Here is a 27,289-nt window from a genome sequence, read left to right on the forward strand (position 1 = left end):
TAATTTATCCAAGAGAAATCTCAAACCAATCAATATCCTAGCATGCTCAAATTGAGTCTCCCTTCCTTCTTTTAATGCATTAAGTTGTGACTCCTCAATTTCCCCACCTTTGACTTTTGTCATCTTCTTCTTTTGTTACCTTACAACCCCCTTGATAATATTAAATTGACTCATTTTATAAACTTGTTTTAAACTCTCATAAGCTAAATTTAATATTATATGAATTTAACTTTAGAATTCCTAATGTCCCAAAAAGGGACATTACAGATTGTGGCTCTAGGCATAGCAATAGGTGGTGGAGTCGATAATTCCTCATCCACATCAATAAGTGTCCTCTCTTCTTTTCTTGTTCCTACTTCTTTTGCAACATTACCAACTAGATTCCTATCTTCTTATTCCTTTCTTTCTTTGTTAGGTCTGCTCTAACCTTTCAGTATGCCTCCTCACATGTTTTGAACCTCTCTACCTTTGGATCAAAAAAGACTTTTTAGCATCTCTTCAACATATTGAACAATGATGTCAGTGACTATTTTATATCACATTGGTTGCATCCACATTTCCCTTGGTTCAATTGCTTTATATTGATCAATTTCAACCAAAGAAATGAGGGTTTGAGCTGGCTGATTTTTTCTGATTCGCTGAATCAACTTGACGATTTTTTGCTAGAAATCGCTGTGGATCGCCAAGTAAGGTGATTTTGGGCGATTTTTGCCAATATTGCCAAGTTATATGGCTCATGACTGCAAAAGAAAAAGTTAAATTTTCTTTTTCCAATTTTTTTTTGCTGGTTGCATCTCGATTATGATTTATGATTATTTAAATTTTTATTGTTCGATCAGCAGATATTGGTGGTTTGGAAACACATAAGATATATAGTTACAAATAACTTCGAGAATACCTTTCTTGACCGAACATATCATGAACTCTAACATTCTTAGAAGATTAATTAGATCCTTATTAACCTATTTCAATTATATGCGGCATTTAAAACCTTTTGTTAGATTAGATAGATGATATATCATATTATCAAAGCAATAAAAAATAGTCATTAATCTTCAATGAATTCTTGCTCTAGGACTCGCCATTTCTCTCCAAATACAAAGCTACTTAACATGAGATCAAAACCTATGGAAAGATAATTCAATGCACTAACAAAATCTAAAGAATTAAATTTTTCTAACCATTAGAAATAAAGGTATCAACCTACTCTGATTCAAAGTTACATTGTTACTATTTACAATTTTACACTATATTGTTGCAGATACGTGTTTCATGGAACACTTGATATCATTGGTTTCATGGATTTTACGTACATTTATAATTCTATATATCTATGTCAAATGATTATGTTTTCTATTACCACAATTTACATTTTACATATGTAATGTATTTATCATTTATGTTAGCTTCTATTTGATCATGTTATAGTGTGTTTAAGTTATATTCAATAAAGGGTGCATGAAATAAGTTTCAAATCATTATAATCTCTAAATTTCAAGGGTTTTTCACTTTGCCGATTCATAGATGATTCTTGGGCGATTCATAGCCAATTCACAAGTCGAGTAGGCCTTGTTGATTCCAATTTTTGGTTCTTTGGTTTCAACTATGAAGCAAACAGTATTTGTATACCTCTCAACAATCTCTCTACGAATCCTTTCTCTCTTTTCAATTCTCTTTTGAAACATCTTAAACTGCCCTAAAAGTAGAATATCAATCTTTTTTTAATCTTCAGATTGATAAAATTGTGATATTTGTTGCATTAGTACTACATCCTTTTGCCAAGTAACTCCAGGAATGAAGTTCATCAAGTAGATAAAAGTGTGCACAATCATACTTAAATGTCTTTGATACGTCCTCCTTAATCTTATCCAAGTTTTCCAACTACTTAGTTCTTAAAATCTCACAAATATCGAACTATGTGTCCTCTTTCAACATTTGGTAAGCAGTATGAATAATAGTTTCTGAATAGGGTTAAGTCTGCTACTTTAGTATACCTTGTAAACGAGAATCGTAGAAGCAAGTTTGACATAAGGTTGAATGTATCTTTGACATAAGGTTGAATGTATCTTTAACTGTCGTTTCCATCCGATCCCATCTTGACATAGTAAGCTCTTCCATGATCTTATGTTTGGTTGATTTCAGATTAGGGGTCTCATCAGTGGCAATAAATCCAATGACTTCTCAAATTAGCTCCTTTGTGATCTTGATTGGTTGATCATAAATCCTGAAAGAATTGATAATGAATTCTGCTCAAAACAATCTTAATCCATTCCAGCTCCTTGAACTCCACAAAATCTTTATACCTGAAGTAGGTTAATTTTTCTCGAGCTTCCAAAATTCATCTTTCAGATTTCCTTTCTCACGCAAAGTTATACTGCTTGTGTATATCCAAACTACCAATTTTCTTTATTTTGTAATGGATGCTAGCACGAATATCCTCAAGGTGCATAACCTTGTGGGACACATGCAAAAATGTGCCTTCCGGGTCATCTTCCATCGATTGAAAAGGGTGCAATTTGAATTTATGCCTAGGTTTCTCCAACACACTAACAACCTATGGTGCTTGTTAAAGACTTAAGTACAAAGGGTTTGGGATGCACTTGCATTCAGACATTCATCTAGAGCTCACTACTCATATACAAAATAGATCTGACCCTCAATCGGATTCACTGATCAATTTACAAAACAAAATTAGACATATTGCCCTTTACTAAACTGACTGCTAGCATCAACTATGCTTGACAGTTGTGATGAATCTCTAAGCACACTATTCGCATCTGCACATCATACATGTCTTTCACAATTAATGCATATCCTTCGCAATCAAAATTCGATTTGTTATACGTTCTCCTAACTTAAAAACATAAGTCATGTCAGCTTCCAATACAAAACGTGTGACCAAAACAATAAACCAATGCTTTCTAACCAAGAGTAAACAACTCTGATGTAATGTCCCCATTTTAGTAGTTGACCAAGTGTGTGTGCGTTAGCCTTGTTCTACATGGTCCCGAGGGCTAACAAAGGGTTTAATGGGATCCTGGAGTGTTTTGGCCTAGTCATTTCCAGTTTGGGCCAAAACGAAGTTGATTTACTCAGTTTCAGGCATACTTACTATTTTTAGTAAGTCAACAGGACACAGTGCAGGTCAATTATGGTGATTGGATTTGATACTCCTCGGTGAGAGCTTTCGGATGAGCTATCACTCACATTATTCGGAGTCCGATTGCTAATACATTTTAATGCCTGAAGTTTCATTAAAGTAACGTCTAATTTAATTGTAAAATATTAAAGTGTTACTTTAATATTTATTTTATGGGGATGTGTACCCAAGGGAGACATAAGGAGTATTTTAATATATGTTTTATAGACTACACATCTTTTATCCCACATTGCCCATATGAGTTGAGCGGACCCTTGGAAATAGAATAAAAGGAAGCATTTGTGGCTTCATTAGCCAGGTTGAATATGAGAAGAAATTGGTGTGTGAGTTGCAGCTCCGTTCTTGGCATTTGAGGACGTTTATCCTCTCTTGTAACATTCTAGACGTTATTCCCTTGGAGTTTGGCCTTTGGAATTCTTTGTTATCGGCTTCATTATCAGGCAGTTTAGTTGCATTTCCGGCTACAGGCAGATTTGGTATTTTGCTCATATCTTCTTCACTACTTGTCCAACGCTTATGCCGCTTTGAGAGAATGATATTACCAAGGTAGTGGACTGACTGAAGGACAAAGTACTGTAGTAGCAAGTTTGAAAGCATGGGCTAGAGTATTATGTCAATAATGCTGAAGTAATTAGCGAGTTGATAAATCTGCCATGTATTTGGTTTTATGAATTCTGAAAATAACATTTTATTGGCAGCAGTTCATTTCCACTTTGCATATTATAGTAGTTTCTTTCTTGTTTATGTTGTATGATACCAATTTCATGCACAAAACACAACAAACAAATAAACATTTGATTTTTGGAGTTATAAAGGGTTTAAAACATTAAACGGAGAAATAAGAGGTTGAATGCAAACTGATTGACATAATTCCTTTCAGCAATTTGGTTTAGTTTTTGGGACATTCAGGGGTGCCCATTATATCTGATGCCGGATCTACCAAGATATATCATTGATCAAAACTTATCTTCAATTAATTAATCACAGATCAATCATTACCGAATTGCCGTGTTCTTCACATAACTTTCAACTCGATATTCAGATACGAATATCTCCTTTTACAATCAATGTAAGCCTTGCAATGATCAGATTAGACATAATCATATGTCTGCATTCTTGCTTTGCAATTACATCCCCTATTTAATCTAATCTGCTCAGACCAAACTAATCTTACTGACTGTCCTTTTGGTAAACTAATAGCTCACAAGTTTGAAATCCTCAGGTAAAGTATCTGAACTCCAAAATAGTCAAGAGTAAAATGGAGTGTAATTGACATCAATGACAACATACCATGCTCAGCCTCGTTATAGTTTTATTTTTCAGTTTTTTTGACGGTTGTTTATTATTGAATTTAATTAAAATCATTTATAAATTGTTTATTATTATTTTAATTTTACTTTGAGTCATAATATTAAATAATTTAATTCCGCTTTTACAGCTTTTAGCGTATGGAAATTAAATAATATTTAATCTCCCAAACCTGTCAAGATTGGGACATTAAATGTGCTCCCATCCCAAGATTGCTTGCCCTCAAGCAATCTACACCTCTAGCCCAATCATAGGATCCCATAACAATCCTGAAGGTTGGAATGACCTCTTGCTAGAAATGCTCTGCTGCAAGTTGCCCACCATTGCTACCTTCTTATTCCTTGTGGAAATAAAGTGGGTAAACATATTTATAAAATGACCAAATTTGTCAATGTCGGCTGCATTATTCTATTTCCCACATTCATCTGTCTTCATAGGAATAAAACAATATAGAACAATCATGAAAATCTATCTTAACTATATTGCATACCTCAATGTCAATTCCATCATGCCCAAACAATGCCTCCATCCTCTTCTGTATCACTATCCTAGGGAACCATTGCTCAATGCCATCAACTTATCTTCCTCTTATCAATAGTGAACTCCGACTCTCTTTTTTGGAAAGCCTGACCATATTTACCTATTGAGAGCAACCACACAATACCCAAATTAATATTTGCCTCACCAATACCACTCACATAAAAATCATCAGTGTGTACTCGTCTAACTGTATGCTCAGCTGCAGAGTAATCTGAAGTGCAGCTTATTTTGAATCCGTTGGCCATGATTCTAAATCCTGAAAATTTCTTGGCTTGTATTCATCATTTCACTGCAAGTCTCTCATGAATGATGTTATGAGCGGCTGCACTGTTCACCAAATCACTCACCCTTTCTCTTGGAAGTGGCTTGGTTTAGATATTGGTAGCAAGGCAAGTAACAAGAGATTTATCAAACCAATGCAAATCTCCTCTTGCAAAACCCTCAGAAGATAAGAGAAATCTGGGGTGGAATATTAGCATCATGGCAGAGGATGGTCTGAACATTTCTGTTACTGTTTTTCAGCTACTCCACAAGGGCCGAAGCTGTTTAAAAGATGATGGGAAAAGAACGAACAAAAAAAGGTAACAAGTTCTATTCACAATTCCGTAGCTTAACTCAAACAAATGAATAACTCATAAGATATCTCTGATTGTCAATGATTGATGCTGATTGGGTTTCCTTTGCTCCCTTCTTTTCTAAATCTGCTTTCTGGCATTACTTTGTTCTGTGTTGAGGCTCCAGCAAATATACTCCTAATTTACTTTTCATGCTTATTTCATGGCATTTGGAATCGGTTCATTACAGCTTCTGCTCTATGGATTTTTTTTATGATTTTGTAATGCTATTTTACTTAATATATTACAAACATATTTTATAATTTAAAAATTTGATTGATTTCGTATGTAGTTAAATTTACCAATTTCTATTTATCTTGAATAAAAGTTTTGTTTATTGAACAATGAAATCAAAATCAAAATCTCCATAAATTAACTTGCAATGAACTATAAGATACTAAGCGATGAATTAGATAATAAAAAAAAATTATAGCCCTTTTTTCTATGGAAAGACCATTGAATTAAATGTGATGCTTTTGTAAGAAATGCTTCTACAGTCGTAGTTAAAACCATAGTAACAAGAATCATGGCAATTCACACAATTTGGTGGTTCGATTCAAGCTAGGTGATTTTTTGTGAATCGGTGAATCAAATCGACAATTTCTTGGCATGAATTGCCATGAATGAGCGTGAATTGCCATGAATCGGCTGAAAAAATCAGGCATCCCAATTGGGCAACTTAGAAACATAAAAGAATACAACTTTTTTAATGATTTTTTTCACATTTCTCTTTCTTATAACTCTTAAAGGCCTTCTATTTGTTGAATATGACAAACAAAAGAAAAAGTGAGAGATAGGATTGAGCTAGAGTTAGAGCAGATAGACTTGTCTTTTCATTTTGTTTACAAATAGACATATATTTCATGGATCTTCATCTTATATACATTTATGATTTGATGTCATTGGTTTTATGGATCTTCATCTTACATACATTTATGATTTGACAACATTTATAATTCTATATATCTATGTTGTGTTTCATTGTGATCCTATGATTTCTATCTACTTAAGTTAAAATTTATATTTTACATATGTGATGGGTTTATCATTTATGTTCCTTGTTTATGTATGTTAGATTCTATTTGATGATGTTGTAGTGTGTTTAAGTTATATTCAATAAAGGGTGCATGAAATAAGTTTTAAATTGTTAAAATCTCTAAATTTCAAGGGTTTTTTAATTTGCCGATTCATAGCTGATTCGATTTCAATTCATGGCCGATTCACGATTCAATTCAGCCTTGCCGATTCCAACCCGATTCTGATTCTCGTTACTTTGGAACTTAAAACATTACAAAGATAAAAGTTAACATCGTATTTTAATTTTTCTTGTTACAGATTGAGCTAGTTGGTTTAAACGGAATCAAATAATAACATATAAACAATGTAGTATAGCAACCAGGCTTGAGATGCTACAAAGAAAACCTAACATCTTTTTTTTTTCCTTCAACAGTTTTTTGAGTCAGGTTGTTGCCTAGATGGATTAAAATAATAACAAATAAAAGCATGCCTTTATAAGTTGTGAAACTTGATAATAAATTATTTTATCTTAAATGAGAAGTGATGATTTATCTGAGTTTCTATGAAGATTAGAAGCATTCTGATGAACTTTCGAGGCTTAGTTCAACAATTATTTTATGCATTGTTTTTCCCTTATTTTGCAGGCTGATCTTCGGGATAAAGAAGCTTTGGAGAAAGTGCTTTCTGTGGAAAAGTGAGTTTTATCCCACAAAATCTTTAAATCTTTGGTCAACACCTTATCAGTGACACTCGGTTATTAACTTACCATGTCTTACCACTTGCCTTTTGGGGCTTTGAAATCGTACTCCTTCCTATTTGGGGCCCTTTCTTCTATTAACATTGAAAAATTCATTTCATCAGGCCTGAAATATAAAACATTCAGTTTAATTATTATGCTTTGATAAAATTCTTGGTAATAGGAAGAAATTGGAAGGTTAAAACAAAGGTTCTTAGTTAGAACTTCATAGTAGTTTTAAAAGGTTGAGTTCCTAACACTTGAATTGGGAGTAATTTACAAAAGTGGATTCCAAGTTCAGTATGGACGTGCCACATGTGAATGGATTTATAGGTTCTAATCTTGAGGCACCGGGTTTTGTCCGAGAAAACAAAATCCCGTGGAATTGCTTCAGCCTAAAGTTTGAAATTAATATCAGAGTAATAATGTACCAATAACAAGCACTCTCTTATTTGAATCCAAAAGCATGCTAACCAAAAAGGACCAAAACAAAAACAAGAAGTCCCAAGAAGAAACCAGATATGTTGATAGTACAGAGAAAAGATGGGACTAAAACATTGTCAGTATACAAAGTGTTGTGAACTTATCTATAGGTTCTAATTTTTAGGCACCGAAATTTATTCAGGTATTGTCTGAGGAAACAAAATCCCGTAGAATTGCTTCAGCCTAAAGTTTGAATTTAATATCAGAGTAATATTGTAACAATAACAAGCTCGCTCTTATTTGAATCCAAAAGCATGTTAACCAAAAAGGACCAAAACAAAATCAAAAAATCCCAAGAAGAAAACAGATACATTGATAGTACAGAGAAAAGATAGGACTAAAATAAGAGTGATGTGAACTTACACATGAGAGCAACATTTGGCTTCAAATGTACATGCACATTCTTCATTAAGCTTCAAATAATTTAGAAATACACAAAACATAAACATACTGTGCACATGATATACATTACTTGCATAGATACCAAAATGAAGTGTGCCTTCAACTGTCACTTGTGCAAAAGAAAAAGTGGCTTTTAGATTTTGTTCAAAGGGTGACCTTTGTCAGCCCAAAAGTATGTTGGAGATACATGCAGGAACCTGCAAAAGCACGAAAAGCCAGAGCTGTGCTAGAAAGCTACAATGGTTAATGGACTTGGAAAGATGCTGACTCTGCATTGGATAAATCTGAATGGAGCACAAGTTTTAAGTGTTTTTTCTTTTTTATTTTGCTTGCAAACCCTGTTGGCCCTAGGAATGGGAATGATTTTGAAATGAGGAGCTTGGAAAACATGTTTCAATCCCTTGATTTGATGACCAGTGCTTACAAACTGTAAAAATCCCCAGCTGGTTAATCACTTCAACAATACCAAATCTCTTCACTATTCAATTATTTGACATTTTGTCAAACACTTGGCCAAAAAACTCTGCTATCACTGTGGTAAGTCTAATATAGCTCTCTCTAATCGATAGTAGCAATGCAGATTTTTGTTTAGGATTTTTAATCGCTTCTTCTAATTTAGTTTTTTTTTGAATATGTAGAGTGCAGCAAATGACAGTGCTGAAAATCAAACCAATTACTACCAGATCAATTCAGAGATGAAATTATATTGCGAATTTTATTATTAATCCAAGTCTTCTACACAAGGAATAATAGAATCATGGCACCTGATTTGAATCATAGAGATGAACTGGGGAAAAAATAATTCTTTATCCAGATCGCAGCCTCCAGATTGAACAGTCCAATTCACCACATGTCCACGTGGCTTCCAAAAATCACAACACAGTTGTGAAAGAATAAAATTGCAAGCTTCTTCTTGCAGACGCAGGCAGTATACGCAATCCCAAAACAAAATAATGAAAACACAGGCCCAGGAATTAAATTGCAGACCTTACCAATGATGTTGCAGGTCTGTAAAACTCAAATGTAGGTCTTCAGGGACAGCATCCGGACCTTCCAATATTAAAACGCAGCCCCAAATATTTAATTCCAAAATATTGACTGGCAGAATAAGGCTGCCCAAGATTGCAGGGTATCCAAGTGTTTGATGTAGCAATTCTCAAAGCTGAAACTAAAAAATCTAGATGTCCAGTTCGCAGGTACCTCCAATGTGCTCTTTCCACAATCTCAGATGTCAAACACTGCTAATGAATGGTCCTAGGTTTGGCATTTATAAACTCGCAGACATTCGCATGGGACAGGAACAATGAATTCCAACATATTGAACTGGTCTATTGCAACTGAAATATAAATGATACTTTAACAAATTACTATCTTCTAAGCCACAGTAAACACAAAAATAGAAGACATTCCAGAAATTCTCAATGATGCAGATTTTAAATTCTTCAGCAAAGTAATGTTCCTTGTAACAATGATATCTCCCAACCACAGGCAAATACAGTGAAGGAGATTTACCCAATAACCAAAATATACTGAAATCACTAAACCTCAGCAGTGAATCAATACACCTCTCAGCTCAAACCCTTCAAGATTATTCTTCTCCCTAGATACAGAAGATACAGTAGAAGAAAGTTGGCCAATTGTATACTTTAACACAATTGCCAAAAGCTTCTCAGACAAGACCCTTATACTTCAGCAAGGGCTCACAAGTCAGAAATCAAGAAAAGACACAAAAAGCAAATATATTTTCAAGCGTGCTTTTCCCAATGCAATGAGCCCTCATTTATAAGCTTTTGTTGGCCAAAGATTCCTTAAAATTCCACTTCAAAATTTGTGGAAGCTTCCCAAAAGAACTCAACACTAGAAACTTTCCAACTCGTTTTTTAGAAATATCTCTTAAAGTCATTATTATAATAATATAAATATTATTATAATAATGCAACTCAATGATTAATAAATAAATAAGAGTGCATGCAATTATTACTTAATTAACTACAGGTTACGACCAACTACTGAAGCTACCCACGGCATTGCCAAAAATAGACTTACTAAAATTAGTATGTCCACAACTGAGACCCCCAAAACACCTTGTCAGCTTACAAGGGTCGCTACGATGAGCTAACTCCATCAATTGAGTAGACCTGCCAAAAACGGGGACATTACACAAACTTCCTTACATACGTCACTTAGGCCTCATAATGAGTGCTCATTATCAAACATATTTATGTGATTTTCCAGTGCATTTTCTGTTTGCTGTGTGGAATTCAGTGCAGCACAGCACCTCAGAACAATATCATATGACTCATAAGATGATGCCACATTTTTATATTTCATTATGTGATTCTGAGTGTTCTGCCACTCATTCTTCTTCTATTATTATACAAAACAGATGTATTAACTAGCGTTCTTTTCCCTATTGTGCATGTGGAAGATCTCTGCTTGGAAATAATCCTCTTCGTGTGTGATCTACAACTTCCAGTATTTAAAATATTTCTTGTCACTCCTTTTCTTTCATCCCACCAGCATCAGACTTCCACTTCAAGTTGTGTACAAAAGGGATCGTGTGACAGTTAGACAAGATTAGTCAGAAGCTCTTTTGATCTTTGTCACTTTGGAAATAGCAGGAATATCCATTGCTTCTGCAAATGGAACCATATTCCGACAAAAATCATGAGTCAACTGACCTCGTATGTTGTTTGGGAAGATAATATTGTGAATTTTGGCTGTAGTACATTGAAGATGCTTTTAGAAAATATGGAAGAGCAAGGTGCAAATTGTGAGTTTTGCAGGGATGTAAAACTTTTAAAGGTGAAGTTCTTTAAAAATGAATCTAGACATTTCCCCTATTGTGGAAAGTCAATAAATCTCTTTGTATCACATTAATGGTCTGTTGATATTCTCTGTTATTTTCTCATTTTAACAGATCCTTAATGGCTTCTTCATTGTCTACATATAAAATTAATGTCCTTCTGTTTTGTAGATTTGATGCTGTTATTCATTTTGCTGGATTGAAAGCTGTGGGAGAGAGTGTAGCCAAGCCATTACTTTACTACAACAATAACATTGTTGGCACATTAAATCTATTGGAAGTTATGATTGCTCATGATTGCAAGAAGGTACTGCTTAAAATATCCATTATCAATGTATACAATAGTTTGTATGCAAGAAGCCCTGGCTTAAAGTATCCATTAATTTCTTTATTGTGTAAAATAGTTTGTCCATGTTTCTAATTTAGAAATTGTTTATGAAAATTAGATGATGTCTTTACATTCAATTGCCATGAGATTTTGAACAGTTAGCATTGTGCTCATTAATTACTTTGCAAGAACTCTTATGTATGCTCTTTACTATGAAGTTATGAACAGTAGAATATTGTAGTGGTTTATAAGAATATATAGTCATAGAATGGTTTTATTAATGAGGGAACGTAAAGAGTCCTTCAGTATGGGTCAGAATTTAACCAATATGAACTAACAGTTCCTTTATCTGACTTAGGCTGTCAATTATATATTTTGCTTTGGCATTTAGGTTTTAAAACTACCTACCTTATTTAGTTAAGAATTTCAGACTTTTACGCTACTGTTTACATTCTCAAGTTCTTTCCTATTACTACTTAATGACAAGGTTCTAATTTATACAAGTTTTTACTAAATACATTAATTGCTCTAATGGATTTTTTACCATCAAACATGTTAAGGTTATCAGACTTTGACTATGAGTGAAAAATTTAATTTCTGATATCTATCTATCTATCTATACTTAGTCAAATTCCTGTTAGAGATATTCTTATGCTATTATCATCAATATCACAGTGAGAGAATATATATTTAATATTGAAATGTATGCAGATCAAAAAGTAGATGGAAGTCTGCTTTATAAACTTTCCAAGAACTGTTAGCATAACAGAGTTCAATCGACTTTGAATGGTATATAGATAAGATAAGATAATAATATTAATGTCCAATAAAAGACCACAAAGGGTCTATGGGATTGAGAGCTACAAACAAGAAGTTGGCAACAACAAGAGCACCAAATGGTGTCAAGGAAAAGTGAAACAAGAAATAAGAGGAGAGAGAGGCCAAGGCAAAGACTAGGAGTCTATCCTTGGCAAAAAGAAATCATCCACAAAAGGATAAGACTTGTTGTCCTGCATTTTGTCACCACAAAATGTTGGTAACAACACGAAACTTTTTCAAGCTAGTTTCGCATTTTTTTAAACTTGAATTTGATATTCAATTGCTTAATATTGATTGGTCGATCCATTCAAATTTGTATATTAGATCCTTTTACTGAAGGCCTTTATCAAGTCTTTCCGTTTTTCTTTCTGTTGAGCCTTTGCTTGCTTTTTGAAGCCTTCATCATCCTTTCCTTGCTTTTGAGTTTGCACTTGTTGGTTTTTAGTCCTTTGGTTTTGCTTATGTCATGCCTTTCGCTTTTCCCTTTGATTCGGTCTAACCTAGAGCTCAATCGGAGTTGTCAGTCAAGAGATATGCCCGTTTTGGTGCTTCAAAAATGGACTTTTTTGGTGCAACAACACGAATTAAAAATACGATGTTATATTTTTAATTTGACTTTCACTTTTTGATAAATATAACTTAAATTCACTTTTTTTTATGTTTTAACGTTACTTTAACTTTAAATTTTTAACTTAAAGTGACTATAGTGCACTCTAAGTTATAATTTTAAGTTGAGTTACTTTTTAATTTTTTACTTAAATTAACTATATAACTATATAGTTCCAGTTTAATTTTTTATTTTTAAATCAACTGCTCATTTAAATGTTACTTTTTAAATGATGTTTATATGTTTTTTTAAAAATATGATATATAAATATTGTTTATGACCCATTCAATAACATTTTTTATAAATTTAAGTGAATTAAATGACTTTAAATTATCAAAAGTGGACATTTTATATGAAATTACATGTAAAATCCATCAAAAGTGGACATTTTACATGTCACTGCATATAAAGTTCAACTTGGTGGACCTTTTTGATGTCATTACATCAAAAGGTTATCAAAAGTGAACCTTTTTGATATTATCAAAAAGTAAGTTTTTATGTATTTGCAACCAAAATGTGAGATGTAACTTAAAATGTGCATTTAGAAAGTTTTTATGTATTTGCAACCAAAATGTGAGATGTAACTTAAAATGTGCATTCCCTTCTAAAAGGTCTGATTTTGATTGCTTGCACATTTTAAAATATGCTATTGACCCAAAAAGGTCTGTTTTGCCTTGTTAAGAGATTTTAAAACATGATATGCACCCAAAAAGGTCCGATTTTAACTAAAAGCATGTTTTAAAATGTGTCTTGACCTCCAAAAAGTCTGATTTTGAAGAAATGCATGCATTTGGCCTCCAAGACCTTGATTTTGGAGATTGTGAGAGATTTACTTGATAGTTTTTCATGAGATTTTCTCCAATAGGGGCATTTTTGCTTGGCAATGGATTTTCTAATATAAAAAATGGATTTATCTTGTTAAAAAATGTTTTTTTCAAACTCTTTCCAAGGGCACATTTTTGGAAAAATCTTCAAATAAATCCATTTAGAGTGATTTAAATCATGTTTTTTTAAGGAAAAGAGGTCTTTTGGCATCTTCAATCATTTGCAATACATCTTGGCTCACATTTCTGCACTTGGAAGCCAAAAACGAATTCATTTCATGCCTTCTATGAATCACGTTTTTGCTAAAAACGCCTAGAAAATTGACGATTTTATCCACTTTTTTGCATTTTAGAGTCACGTTTTTGCAAAAACGGCCTAGATTTTTGCATAAAAAAGTAATGTTTTTGTTCAAAAAACTAAAAAAATGATATTTCAGCCCATACATTTGGATCAAGTGGGGTTGTTTTTGAGTTTTAATGCATGCTCTTGTATTTGGAGACCACATTTTTGGCCTTCTCATGTCAAAATTGACTATTGAATGTCCATTACATGCAAGTACGGAAAAAGCCAAAAAGTTCTTTGAAAATCCGGATTTTAGGCAGAATTGGTTTTCAAGACTATAAAACTTGCTATTTTGGCTCTTTAACCTCCAAGTAAGTGGACATTTTCAAACTTGTTCATCAATTCATGCTTATCTTGCTATTTCCATGCATACTATGGCTTGTTATTGCACACTTGTCCATATATATGCCATGAAAAGTGCATTTTGCCTTGAAAAATGATGAAACTCTCCTTTTCACACTTTTGGAATTTCCGCAAATTCCAAATTCAAATTTGCACTTGAAAGCAATTTGCATATTGACATATTTGAGTCATATACCAAAGGTACATTTTTCTTTTGAGTTTTTGTGTTTTGTGCTTGCTTGCCGGTTTTTTCCACTTTGGAGAAGTTACAAGTTCTTTTCCAAGAACTTCTTGTTGCTTCACTCCATGTGAAAGCACCATCACATTCCACTTCCATTTTCCATGTCACAACACTTCAAATCCTATCCGACAAATGCGATTACATGTTTTCCATCTCATTCACCATCTGCACATGCATGTAATCTCATTTTCCGCTTCCATTTTCACTCATTTCACTTTTCGCATCCACTCGCACGACATGATTACACGAAAAGCCTTACGTGTAATTACATCCAAAAGGTCTGATTTTGATTAAAAGTCACTTTTTGAAATGTCAATAAGATGTCATTTTCATCTCCCGTGTACTTTGACTTCCCCTTTTCACCAAAAGCAACTATAAAGCTCATTATCCCTTTTCCATTTTCCATTTTCATTCCTCCATATGCATTTGTGCCTCCGTGAGCAAATGCATGTTTCCGCATCTTTCGTTGCTTTCCATCTCATCCTCCATTTGCATTTTCATGTAAAGTGCATCCTCCATCCGCATTCACATCTCATATCACATTTCATCTTCTGTTACATGTAATTCATTTTCCATGCAATGACATTTTGAAAGCCCAAGTCACTTTTAAAAATCAGCAATCTTCATTTGCATGCATTCCCATGCGCCAAGCACTTTACTTATAAAAAAAGGGTGCTGATGGAAAGTTATTCCGAGTTTACATTTGGACATTGTCAAGAAAGTTTTCAAGTGTTAGAGAATCCAGAATGTGTCAATCTACAGAGGAGAATTCACAACTTGAGCAAAAAAAGTTGGATCACATTAAGTTTCCACATGACAACGAACAATTCATCAAAGTCAGATCTTATCAAAAGAGGCAACACCATGGTTATCAAGGGGAATGCAGTGGTACAAAGTACAAGAACTCCCGATCCTGTGATCATCCGGGATTGCATCGTCAAGTACAAGGCCCTTCAGAATTTTTTCCTTTTCCTTTTCTTTCATGTTAGTAGTTGTAAAGGATGCATTACATTAAAAAGTGTAATTACATGTAATGCGAGTTACATGTATGTAAAATGATATAATGCAAGTTGTATGTGCAGTTGCATGTAACCCTTTATTTTCTCTTTTAGTTAGACTAGGTCGAAGTTGGTTGAGTTGCTTCCACTTTTTCCTCCACCTTTTTCTCAACTGCTATGCCTATATAAAGGAGTGCCCCTCATTGTAAAAATCATTTTTTGTTGTATGCAAGAAAGCTCTGCCACATTTGTGCAAACATAACTTTGATTGTGTAGTACGAATTTGGGAGAAAAGTGAATAAAAGAAGCAATTGGATTCAAAGCTTTGACTGGAAGCAATTGTGATAGAGCAAATTAGAAGCTTTGACTGTAATTTGTGCCTATTGTCTTTGATTAATGTTATTATTGTGTTCAATAATAGAGCATAGTGATTTAAGAAGCAATCGGAGCTGAAGCTTTGACTGGGAGTGGTTGTGGAAATATATAGCTAGAAGCTTTGTCCGTAGCTTATACTTCTTTCTTAACTCGCAAAATAGTTAAGTTATTTTTACTTTTAGGAGTCTTTGTGCCCTAATTGTAAAGCTTTTCCATATAGAAGTACTACTGGACTTGGAGCCAAACCGGTACATTTTGAGCTAGCCTTTGAGTTAGTGAAGGTTTATCAGTATCACTGTTTCCAACTCTTGATAGAAGTGGAGTTAGAGATTCACCCTACCCATTACTGGCTCCACAAGTAAGTGGATTCTTTCTTGAAAGATAAGAATAAAGGATATTGGTAACACCCATTTTATAAATTCTCTCGACTACTTGCTTACCTTGAGTTGATCCAAGGAACAATGAGAAGGGGGAGCCTTCCTTTTAAGGTAGGAGAGACTCTGTTTCATACTCTATGATTGGTCATCCTATTTTGCAATTGGATTTTTACCCAAAACTGTCGGTTTCAAAATATCCACCCAACAAGATTGTGAGTAGATAGGAGCCTTGGACTATCGCAGTGAGCTTGTGGAAGAGTGGTGCTGACGCAAATAACCGATGTTGGGCCTGACAGGTCTAGAATGGCCAGTAGAACTAGAAGAACTAGATGACCTTTTCATACCTCGTAATGGAGATAAGTGTGTGAAGAAGGCAGTAATACGCTGATCAGAGGTACGCCAGTGAGGAAGTAGAGACTGCAGGGTACTAGCACGGAGCAAAGTAGCCTCCTGAAGATAAAGAGCAAGACATCACTGGTCATAATAACAAAAAAAGGCTTAGAGAGAATAGTAGTCATGGAACAAAGAATGAAATCTCTCTCTGATCTGATAAAAGATAGGGCACTGAAAGATAAAGTGTCTCTGTGTCAATCTCATCAAGAGTACATAGTTTACAGATACGTTCTCCTTTGTCAATATGATGATTTGTCTGAGTACAAAGAAGGTGAGAACCAACTCTGAATGACCCCAGAGAAATACACAGAGCATGACACCATTGTCAATATAGGTAGCTAGGATGAACATTAACCCCATCACAGATCTCCATAAACTGCTCTGCATAAAAGGCCATCCTAGGACGTAAACCACCATGAGGGTTAGTCCAGGTAGTGGTAATGTACTGTTTGTAAATATCAAGTCTGACATGCTCATTCAATTCCTGCTGTATGGGAGGAGATGAACAGGAGCATTCAATGAGAACTGATAAGGAGGAAGGCAATCAATATCAATTCCTATCGAGCTTAGCAGAGAAGATGCCTGAGCATACTAGCAACAAGCCTGAGAGCTAGTATTAGAACTCGTAGTAGTAACAGAAGAGCAATATGCCAGATAGGAGTATGTATCACGTTCATCAACAAAATCTGCAAAACCACGTAAGTGATGAAGGAATCAAATTAGATCAAATATGGCTGCAAGAGTGAAAAGATGAGCACCAAACTTAGCAAAAATAATACTGTGAGGAGTGAACCTGTGACATTTGATGATGCGCTTGAGAAGCAAAGTCTACACTCGCTCAATTGAGGCCCAATCAGAACCAAGGAGAGAAGGCCCCCAAACCACATAGCCATAAACAACAGTTGGCCGAACAAGGGAGTCCACAAGAGATAGCTTGGACGAGGTGTCTTGAAAATGGTGTCTGAAACATTGTTTCTCAAGCATAGCAAGAGAACCCATACCCTTATTAACCCTGGACTGAATAGCTGGTCTCATATTGAAGTGGGGCCCGAAAAAATTCACTCCAAGATACATATAAGACGAAGCAATCTCAATTTCTTGTCCCTGAAAAAAGAAGTGAAGATGAGAAGTCTTTAGGCAATTAGAGACCATAACATGAGTCTTGCACAAATTAATTGCAAGCCGTCTCTGAACACAAAAAGAAGCCAAACCATCTAAAAGTGTCTATAAACTCTCTAGAGAAGAAGCAAGAAGAATCACATCATCTACAAAAAGAAGAATGGAGATCAAGACCTGGTGTAAGTAGCAACCGTCTCCAAGGAGCGAAGATTTTAAAAGGAAATCCTCAAGCTCATCAATGTACAAACCGAACAAAGTGGGGGAGAGAGGACATCCTTGCTTAACACTAATGGTACTATGGATTGGAGCTGAGAAACCATATGGAGGCCTGAATCTACCCACCACAGTTTCGTAAAGTCTCATGATAGCAATAAGTAACATCTCAAAGATCCCAATCTCCTGATGCTACTGAAATAAAGCCATCTTGGGAACAAAGTCAAAGGCCTCGCAAAAATAAACAAAGCAGTAGTAAACTTTCTTCGATCTGTGTCAAGCCTCCTCAATAATAGCCCGTAAGGTGAAAATATGATCCATGGTTTGATAATTAGCACGAAAACCAACTGGACCTCTAGGTCTGCAACCTTTCCTGTCGAGCTCTCTAGATAACATAGCATTCAGGCTTGTGGCATATAGTTTGGCAATTGTATGTCCGATCATGATGGTCCTATAATTCTCAGCGTTAGAAGCAAAATCAGTCTTATGAATTGGGTAAATCAGATGCTTGGCAAGGAAACCGGAGACCCAGTACAAATCACCTTATTAAAGAGAATAGAGATATAAGGGGCCAGAATGGAGGCACCAAACTTGAAAATTTTAGTGTGAAACTCCTCATTCGCCGCTCTGCTGCATCTCATAGATCTAATGGCCTCGTAAACGTGAGAGGGGGTGAACAAGTGGGAGAAAAGAGGCGGGCTGGGATGAATAGAAGGCTGCCTAGGAATGTCATAAAGAGTCGTGGCGTGAGAGGTTAGGGAGCGAAAGTCAAGAATAAAAGATGGAGGAGTATAGCAAGGGAACAGGGTGCACCAAAAAAGCTAGGGATTACGAATTGACATGGAGCAAAGGGATTTTGTCATGAACCCAAATTAAAAGGATATATGAATATTCAAATAACATATTATATAATGATGATAATTAAGACTAATAATACTATAATCTATTATATAATAGTGATATATTTGACAATATAAAAATAAAACAATATATAAGCTTATAGCATAATTGTAATGTAAAATATTATATTATAATTATAATATTAATGAATTAAATAAATTAAATAACAAATAAATATTTTGATTATAAATGATATCAAATGCCAATAATAATTTTATAATGTACCTACATGGGTTATATTATGAAATGGTCATATTCAAGGATAATATTATAATATAATTGAGAATTAAATATTATTAAAAATAATATATAAAGAAAATATACTATGTAATAGTATTAAGAATAATAATATTACTAACAGTATTATTAATATAACATATGATATGTTATAATGTTGTTATTAGTATAATTACATAATACAATCTATTATTAAATACGAAGTCATGGTGTTGGGTTCATTACATTGGCAATCACAGAGACATCTATCCACCATGTAGACAACATGGCTTTGGTGTTATCTACAAGTGACCATCGATTGCATGTAAACACCATCATAGCACGTTGGCTATATGATGAACTGATGGCTTGGTGACTAGTTGTAGCAACCATCATCTTGCAGTCATCACCATGATATGCATTACATTTAGTTAGTAAATCTGTATATGCAAATACTATCACCCTGCACACATCCATCCATGAGACCATCATACACTCTGCCATACGCATATGCATCATAGCCATCACTACCATACGTGCATATACAACAGCAGTATAATTATGTCCTACATACAGGCATCCAGATCGATATAATTGCATCCATAACATATAATCATGCCATCACTTTCATATTAACCACGACCCTGCATATGACTGTGTCATGCTAGTATTGCATTATAAACACATAAGCATCTTAATCCCCGAGCATCAAATTACCCTAACTGCAGTGCATCTGTATTAAATCATACTTGCACTTAGATCATACCTGCGATTAACTTCACATTGCATAGCTAAAAGCATGATTTATAAGGTAATAAATAATATATGATTACCATAATAATCATTATGTTAGTTATGGTAATTAGGATGTGACTCTTCCATACACGCCTCTTCCTTTCATCGTGCACATATTTATTGGAGATAGTATCATTTGGTAAAGACGGGAATTGAAGAATATAAAAGATATCATGTCCTTGTGGAACACTCTGTTTGGAGCTTTATTTCCTTCGGCAATCATCTATGCAAGTGCCATAAAGAACAGTCAGAGATGACAGCATTCTTGAAGCATATTTATATTGATATAGTAGAGATGACTTTCATATTGTTCAGATCATGATAATATCGACATACTAGGTACAGCCTGTTATAGTATCCAATGTGCATTTTATTGTTGTACCAAGACAGCCTACATGTTCATATTTTATCAATTGTCAGAGACATAAATACCAAGTAACTGAGGTTATTCTTAATTGAGCATATAATTATCTGCATATCATATAACCATCATAAATTGTCAATAGATTGTTATGCAATCAATATCACTCTGTAGCAGCGTATGCATCTGGAACTTAGCATCATACAAATTATCAGTCATTATCATTTGTAAACAATATATATTTGGAACTAAGCATCATATGATAGAATTTTTTCATCAGCTATTATCAGTTATGCAACTAAAGTTTATGATAATAAACTGAATGCCCAAACTAGCGATTATAGAAGGCACCGACTAATGATCATATGAAGACATGAAAACAAAATCAATAATTATGGTATTCCAAAGCCGTAATTGAGGGATGATCTAAATGGGTTCATTACATTTGGTATCAGAGCCGAAATCCTGCCAACTTGTGAAGAATAGTTTATGCAAATCAATCAGAAAGAGATACAATAATATTCACATTGATGATTACAGTCAGGAAATAGAGAGGATAATATTGTACGAAGATATACTCAGTCAATGCACATCAGGCTAATCGATAAAGGCAAGATCGATATACATAGACCATTGCACATGTAGAGACTACTGGACAAGACTGTAACGGTACCATGCAGAAGATACAGTCAATGGTTGGGTCAAGAAAAATTTTCTGTCACACATAGCATATAAAAGAGGAGACCCAACAAACCCTGTCGCGGTGAACGTTTGTGGAAGTTGACAATTCCTTGGTTTCTTTGGTTTGAACCCGAACAATCTATGTATATAAGTGACCTCTGTGTCTTGGAGATCTCACTAGATCCATGCATGTCATCATGATTTGGAGCATTCTAGTGGATGCCATAAAACATTATTACTTTAGGAAATACTGTTATTGCAAATGTCTGAATCCGCATCTAGCATACGTACTAATCGGGCTCCACTTACAGTACGCCTGGTAGTAGCAAGGTAGGTATCATGTACCATTTAATGTTCAAGGAGTTCGATAAAATGTCTGAGAGGGAAGTGGCTCCACACATTGATGCTGAAAACTGGATTTGATTCAGACGTGTTTGTTGGAAGGAAAAGAGACAGCAACTTTGAACAAGAGTAGCAGTCATTTATAAATGCCACGACCATTGAAGGCCATTTGTGAACTAATTTCTTTCTATTTGAGGTCATGTTGAATGGAAAATCATGAATAGTCGAAGGTAGTCCTGAGTGCCTCTTCGATTTTGATGATGAATCAGTGGATATTTGGGTGGAGTACAAATTGGGATAGTAGGAAATGGTGAAGGCTCACATTCTGTATGTAGGTTACATGTCATAAGTGTACTTTGAAATAAGATTTATTATGCGAGGTTCCTGGTCTGACTGTGTGTGTGGAACCAACGATAAAATATATAATTCTAAAACATGATATCTTGAGAACTACAATTCAATGAATTTTCCTAAGATCATCATCGATGACACTGATTATTGATCCTCATAAAACATAAGATATTAAAGGAAAAACCCTAGTGTGTGTGCTATGAAAGGTCATCATGCATTTTTGGTGACAAGAAAGCTAACACATCCTTAGCATTGATATCTGCCACAAGACTTGTGCTGCATATTGATCTTAACTCAGTTGATCATCAGGCATTGATTTTGGCAGGAAGGAAGTTGGAGGTAAGTTTTTTATTTTTATTTATTTTTAATTCCTATGTGAATATAAAATTTAAATATAGATTGCGAATTGGTTATAGGTTCCTCATTGTTTGCATATGAATTTCTTAATCATAACCAAATATTTGATAAGGAAATATTATGTTTGAGGAGCATATATTGAAATATTTAAATTGAAGATTAAATATATATTACATATTCAAAGTATACATTTAATCTATAATGTATTCAAAGAATCTAAGACTAGTCGAAGGTGAATGGTAAGTCAATAACCAAAAACCAAGCTGACTGGTAAATCCAATCAATACACAAACTTAGTCCAGTCAGTGGAATATATAAATCCAAGAATAATATCTCGTCCCTTAGAATTAACTAATACCATTATGGAGGAGATAAACTTTAGGGATTTGAAATCGACAAAGTAATTCCCAGTCAGCCGACAAAACAACCAGTTCATAGTATTAGGTAGAGGAATTTAGGAATCATCGTATCTAATAAGGATTGTGTTTGAATAAGGAGTAAAAAGGACCAGGCTCAACTAGGTTATAAGGAACATAATACTATCATGAGCTTGTGTTGTCATATGGATACCAAAGTATTACTCATTGAGGCCACAATGGACTAATAGTTAGTAAACAATGGTTATCACTAGCACACGACAGAATGAAATGGAAATGATGAAAAAATGATATAGGAAGGAATAACTAGACATATAAGTGTTGGAAATTCCTTACACAGCAGCTAGGTGACCAGTGACCAGCACTCAACTTACATAAAATTTGATCATTGTTCTCATGCAGATAAGGACCCATTACCCATAAACAATCAATATTTCCTTGCAGCATGCATCTGTACTTCATCACCCAATCACTAAGCAGTATTAGTTGGTTCTTATCATAAAAGAAATTACCTCTATAGAAAATCGCAAAGAGTTCCCATTTACTTCTACTTCGTATTATCTGTAGATTGGAAAAGAAGAAGAAGGTAAGGAGGTGTGATTAATACTAAGAAAGAAAATTGTTTCCTTTGGTTAGAAGTACAAGGGAAAGTTATAATCCTTCCATGTGAAGCTATGTGGAAAATTGGAGATTATCAAGAGAGTACATTAGACATTGATTGTTAGGATGAAGAAAGCACATAAATGAAAATCAGAGACAGCCAATTTACACATAAGATATACTGCTACATTGAATTACATTAAAATTTCGTTAATGGTATAGATGTGAATATATGAAAAGTGAAAATTAGATAAATATCAAATTAAGAGTCTACTTCTGATCCACATTATGATATCTTATGGTAGGGAGTTTGTGAAGGGAAAGGCGGAGTAATTTCGGGCACAGGATGGATATCCTCTAGGGAACCGCTTGTAGTCTATTTCATGTGCCCTTTGGCACTATAAGTCTTCCATCTTATGATGATCGTAATAGGGAGAGAGAAAGATTCCTAGACCCTATATGAAGAAATCTTCCAAATGATTATGTTCATTAGATTAACACTCATCTTCTCATCCACATTATGATATCTTAAGGTAGGGAGTTTGTGGAGGGAAAGGCGGAGTAATTTCGGGCACATGACGGATATCCTCCAGGGAACTGCTTGTAGTTTGTTTCACGCGCCCTTTGGCACTATAAGTCTTCCATCTTATGATGATCATAATAGGGAGAGAGAAAGATTCCTATACCCTATATGAAGAAATCTTCCAAATGATTATGTTCATTAGATTAACACTCATCTTCTCATCCACATTATGATATCTTAAGGTAGGGAGTTTTTGGAGGGAAAGGCGGAGTAATTTCGGACACATGATGGATATCCTCCAGGGAACCGCTTGTAGTATGTTTCATGCGCTCTTTGGCACTGTAAGTCTTCCATCTTATGATGATCATAATAGGGAGAGAGAAAGATTCCTATATCCTATATGAAGAAATCTTCCAAATGATTATGTTCATTATATTAACACTCATCTTCTCATCCACATTATGATATCTTAAGGTAGGGAGTTTGTGGAGGGAAAGGCGGAGTAATTTCGGGCACATGACGGATATCCTCTAGGGAACCACTTGTTGTCTGTTTCACGTGCCCTTTGGCATTGTAAGTCTTCCATCTTATGATGATCGTAATAAGGAGAGAGAAAGATTCCTTCCAAATGGTTATGTAAATGAGAAAAGGGATCATCACAAGACTCATCTTTCTTTGGAGCTATTATATGCTAATAATTATTTGTGTTTGTGGGATCCATGATCAAAAAACGTATTGGGGAAGTATATTTTATAAATCATTCCCTTTACTCTACTTCAATGTGAAAATTAAATTATAGAGAATCAACAAAGAATGTATGATGTGTCTGCATCGTGTATGCTTTGTGCCTTCATGCATCATCTGTATTCATCGTGTATGCTTTGTGTTTACATGCATTCATGTGTCTATTTCATGCTTGCCTCGTGTCTTCTTGCATTAATGTGTAGACTTTGTGTCTTCATGCATTACTGTTTATATATTGTATATATTTATATTTCATAATTTTGTTAGCATAATCATTATTTTAATAATCTAAAGTAAAATGATCAAAGAATAGGCCATTGATTTTAAGATTATAAGTTGAGTGCAAATTAGGAATTGCTTGAGGGCAAGCAATTTGAGGAAGGGTGGACTTTTCATGAACCCAAATTAAAAGGATATATGAATATTTGAATAACATATTATATAATGATAAAGAGAATGTGAGCGGGATGAGCGGGAAAGGGAGCAGACCTGGAGTTTTCAAACGGAGGGCTCCTTGTAGATGCGGATGCACTGCAGGGGCGTCTGAGATTGGAGAGGGAGAAGGGAGTGATGAAGATGAGGATGATGCGAAGCTTGGTGTTGAGGGAATTGGGTTTTGTGGGCTTTTGGAGGACTTTTTCCGGTTGGATCCGGCGGTCTTGTTGTCTCAGCGCTCTCTTGCTGTTGGTCAGAAAACATGGGGTCAGATTGCTCGTGTGTGGTGTAGTCTAGCTGTGAATTTTTTCCTTTGGGGTGGAACTCCTCTTGACTGCGGCCTTTTTCTGAGAATGATATGCAGGGATCGAGGTTGGGTATTCAGTACCTTTCCTGTTGTTGACAATGTTGACGGGTTCCTTCTGGGTGTTGCTCCTGGTTGGGGACAACTTTCTTCTGAGGGTTGTTTTCTGGTTTTTGAGAAAGCTAGCTCTGGCCTTCTATGTTTTTGGGGTGAGAGGTGTTCCCCCAGATGCGTAGCTGGTTGTGATGGTAACATGGGCAAAGGTGGAACCTTGGGGTTCCAAGGCTCTCATTCTCTTTGGCTCATCTTACCTTGGAATGACTTTTTTTGGATCAAGGCTTTTAGATCCTTTGTCTTCCCAAGTGCTGGTGTGGAGATTTACTATCTGCATGACTCTCCTTGCTGTTATGCTGGTAATGGCCGGGTTGGAAGGTTTCCTCTCCCCCTCCATTTGCTGGATATCAGGACAGGTTGCTACTGTTGGGGCAATCTTAGGTTGTGGAGGCTTATGCGGCTAGCTTCTCTTGGAAACTACCGGTTTCATGCATTAGGCTCTTGTTTCCTAATGCTGGTTAACCATGCTTGGGTTCCACCACTAGTGGGTGGTTGGTTCTTGGTTGGGAGGGCTATTCTTTGTCCTCTCACTATGAACAAAATGTGGTTACAGAGGTGGTGGGCTTGGTTTTTTGTCTCTACTCTGTTTCGCAGGGCTTCTATGGAGGTGAAGCTATCTCCTATTGAGGTGGAGATATTTTGTGAGTTGCTGGGGTTGGAGATGTCTTCTACTATGGGAGACATTGTCAAGGCTGCTACTTTTGATAGGTTGGAGGGTTGGTGGTTCCACCTTCCTAACCTTGATATTTGGACCGTTGGTGGGAGGACTCCCCTTTGTCCTCTCATTATGAGAAAAATGTTGTTACAGTGGTGGTGGGCTTGGATTCGTGTCTCTGCTCCTTCTTGCATGGCTTCTATGGAGGTGAAGCTATCTCCTATTGAGGTGGAGATTTGGTGTGAGTTGTGGGAGACTCCTAGTGAGGGGGACAATTTCTTGGTTGCTACTACTGATAGGTGGGGGGGTTGGAGGTTCCATCTTCCCAACTTTGTTGATTTGATCTTCCATTGCCATGCTTCTGCTGTGGGGGACCCTTTCACTATTGAGGTGGGAAAGGAGACTGTTGTGGGTTGGAAGATCTTTGAAGGTGCTGGCCTAAGAATTGGGCCAAGATGGGTCCGGATCTTTGATTCAGAGAAGAAAAGGCAGGTAGCTTGCTGCCTTGTTTTGTTGTTCATGTGCTGATGTTAAAAGGACCTACTACTTCCTGGTCCTGGTTGTCCTTTGTTTGGAGGTACGCTAGAAGTTTTAAAGGGCACTTCCAAACCATTGGTTTGTGTGTTTGGATGAATGCTGGAAGTTTTAAAGGGCTCATCCAAGTCCTTGGTTCTTGTTTTTGGTTTTGTTTCACAGCTGTTTGGGGGCTTGTCCCAAGGTGTGTTATTCTCTGACCTCTGTCATTGATGGAGGAAAGTTAATATTGTAGATTCTTGGTGATCTTGGATTTGGCACTTGAGACTGTTAATCGCGTTTAGCAGTATAGTGCGAGTTGTTTGTACCACGGGCCAGCACCCTCTTGCTGCTTAACTTAATAAAAAACATATTATATAATGATAATAATTAAGAATAATAATACTATAATCTATTATATAATAGTGATATATTTGACAATATAAAAATAAAACAATATATAAGCTTATAGCATAATTGTAATGTAAAGTATTATATTATAATTATAATATTAATGAATTAAATAAATTAAATAACAAATAAATATTTTGATTATAAATGATATCAAATATCAAAAATAATTTTATAATGTACCTGCATGGGTTATATTATGAAATGGTCATATTCAAGGATAATATTATAATATAATTGAAAATTAAATATTATTAAAAATAATATATAAAGAAAATATACTATGTAATAGTATTAAGAATAATAATATTACTAAAATTATTATTAATATAACATATGATATGTTATAATGTTGTTATTAATATAATTACATAATACAATCTATTATTAAATATGAAGTCATGGTGTTGGGTTCATTACATTCGCAATCACAGAGACATCTATCCACCATGTAGACAACATGGCTTTGGTGTTATCTACAAGTGACCATCGATTATTGCATGTAAACACCATCATAGCACTTTGGCTATATGATGAACTGATGGCTTGGTGACTAGTTGTAGCA

At 35.0% G+C, this 27,289-nt stretch overlaps 1 protein-coding gene across 5 annotated transcripts in view; it reads left to right on the forward strand.

Annotated features, from left to right (window-relative positions):
- Nucleotides 1-27,289, forward strand: part of LOC149579969 (UDP-glucose 4-epimerase GEPI48-like) — a 248,963-nt gene that overhangs the window by 42,182 nt on the left and 179,492 nt on the right. For all 5 annotated transcript variants that reach the window (XM_089788138.1, XM_089788169.1, XM_089788156.1 and 2 more), the window contains exons 3-4: nt 7,284-7,333; nt 11,238-11,373. In XM_089788138.1, the coding sequence (XP_089644264.1) occupies nt 7,284-7,333; nt 11,238-11,373 (186 nt within the window). The remainder of the gene's footprint in view (nt 1-7,283; nt 7,334-11,237; nt 11,374-27,289) is intronic.

The sequence above is a fragment of the Cupressus sempervirens genome, chromosome 1 (genome assembly GCF_028749045.1).
Source record: "Cupressus sempervirens isolate cs-2001-9-10 chromosome 1, ASM2874904v1, whole genome shotgun sequence".
Classification (NCBI taxonomy): Eukaryota; Viridiplantae; Streptophyta; class Pinopsida; order Cupressales; family Cupressaceae; genus Cupressus; species Cupressus sempervirens.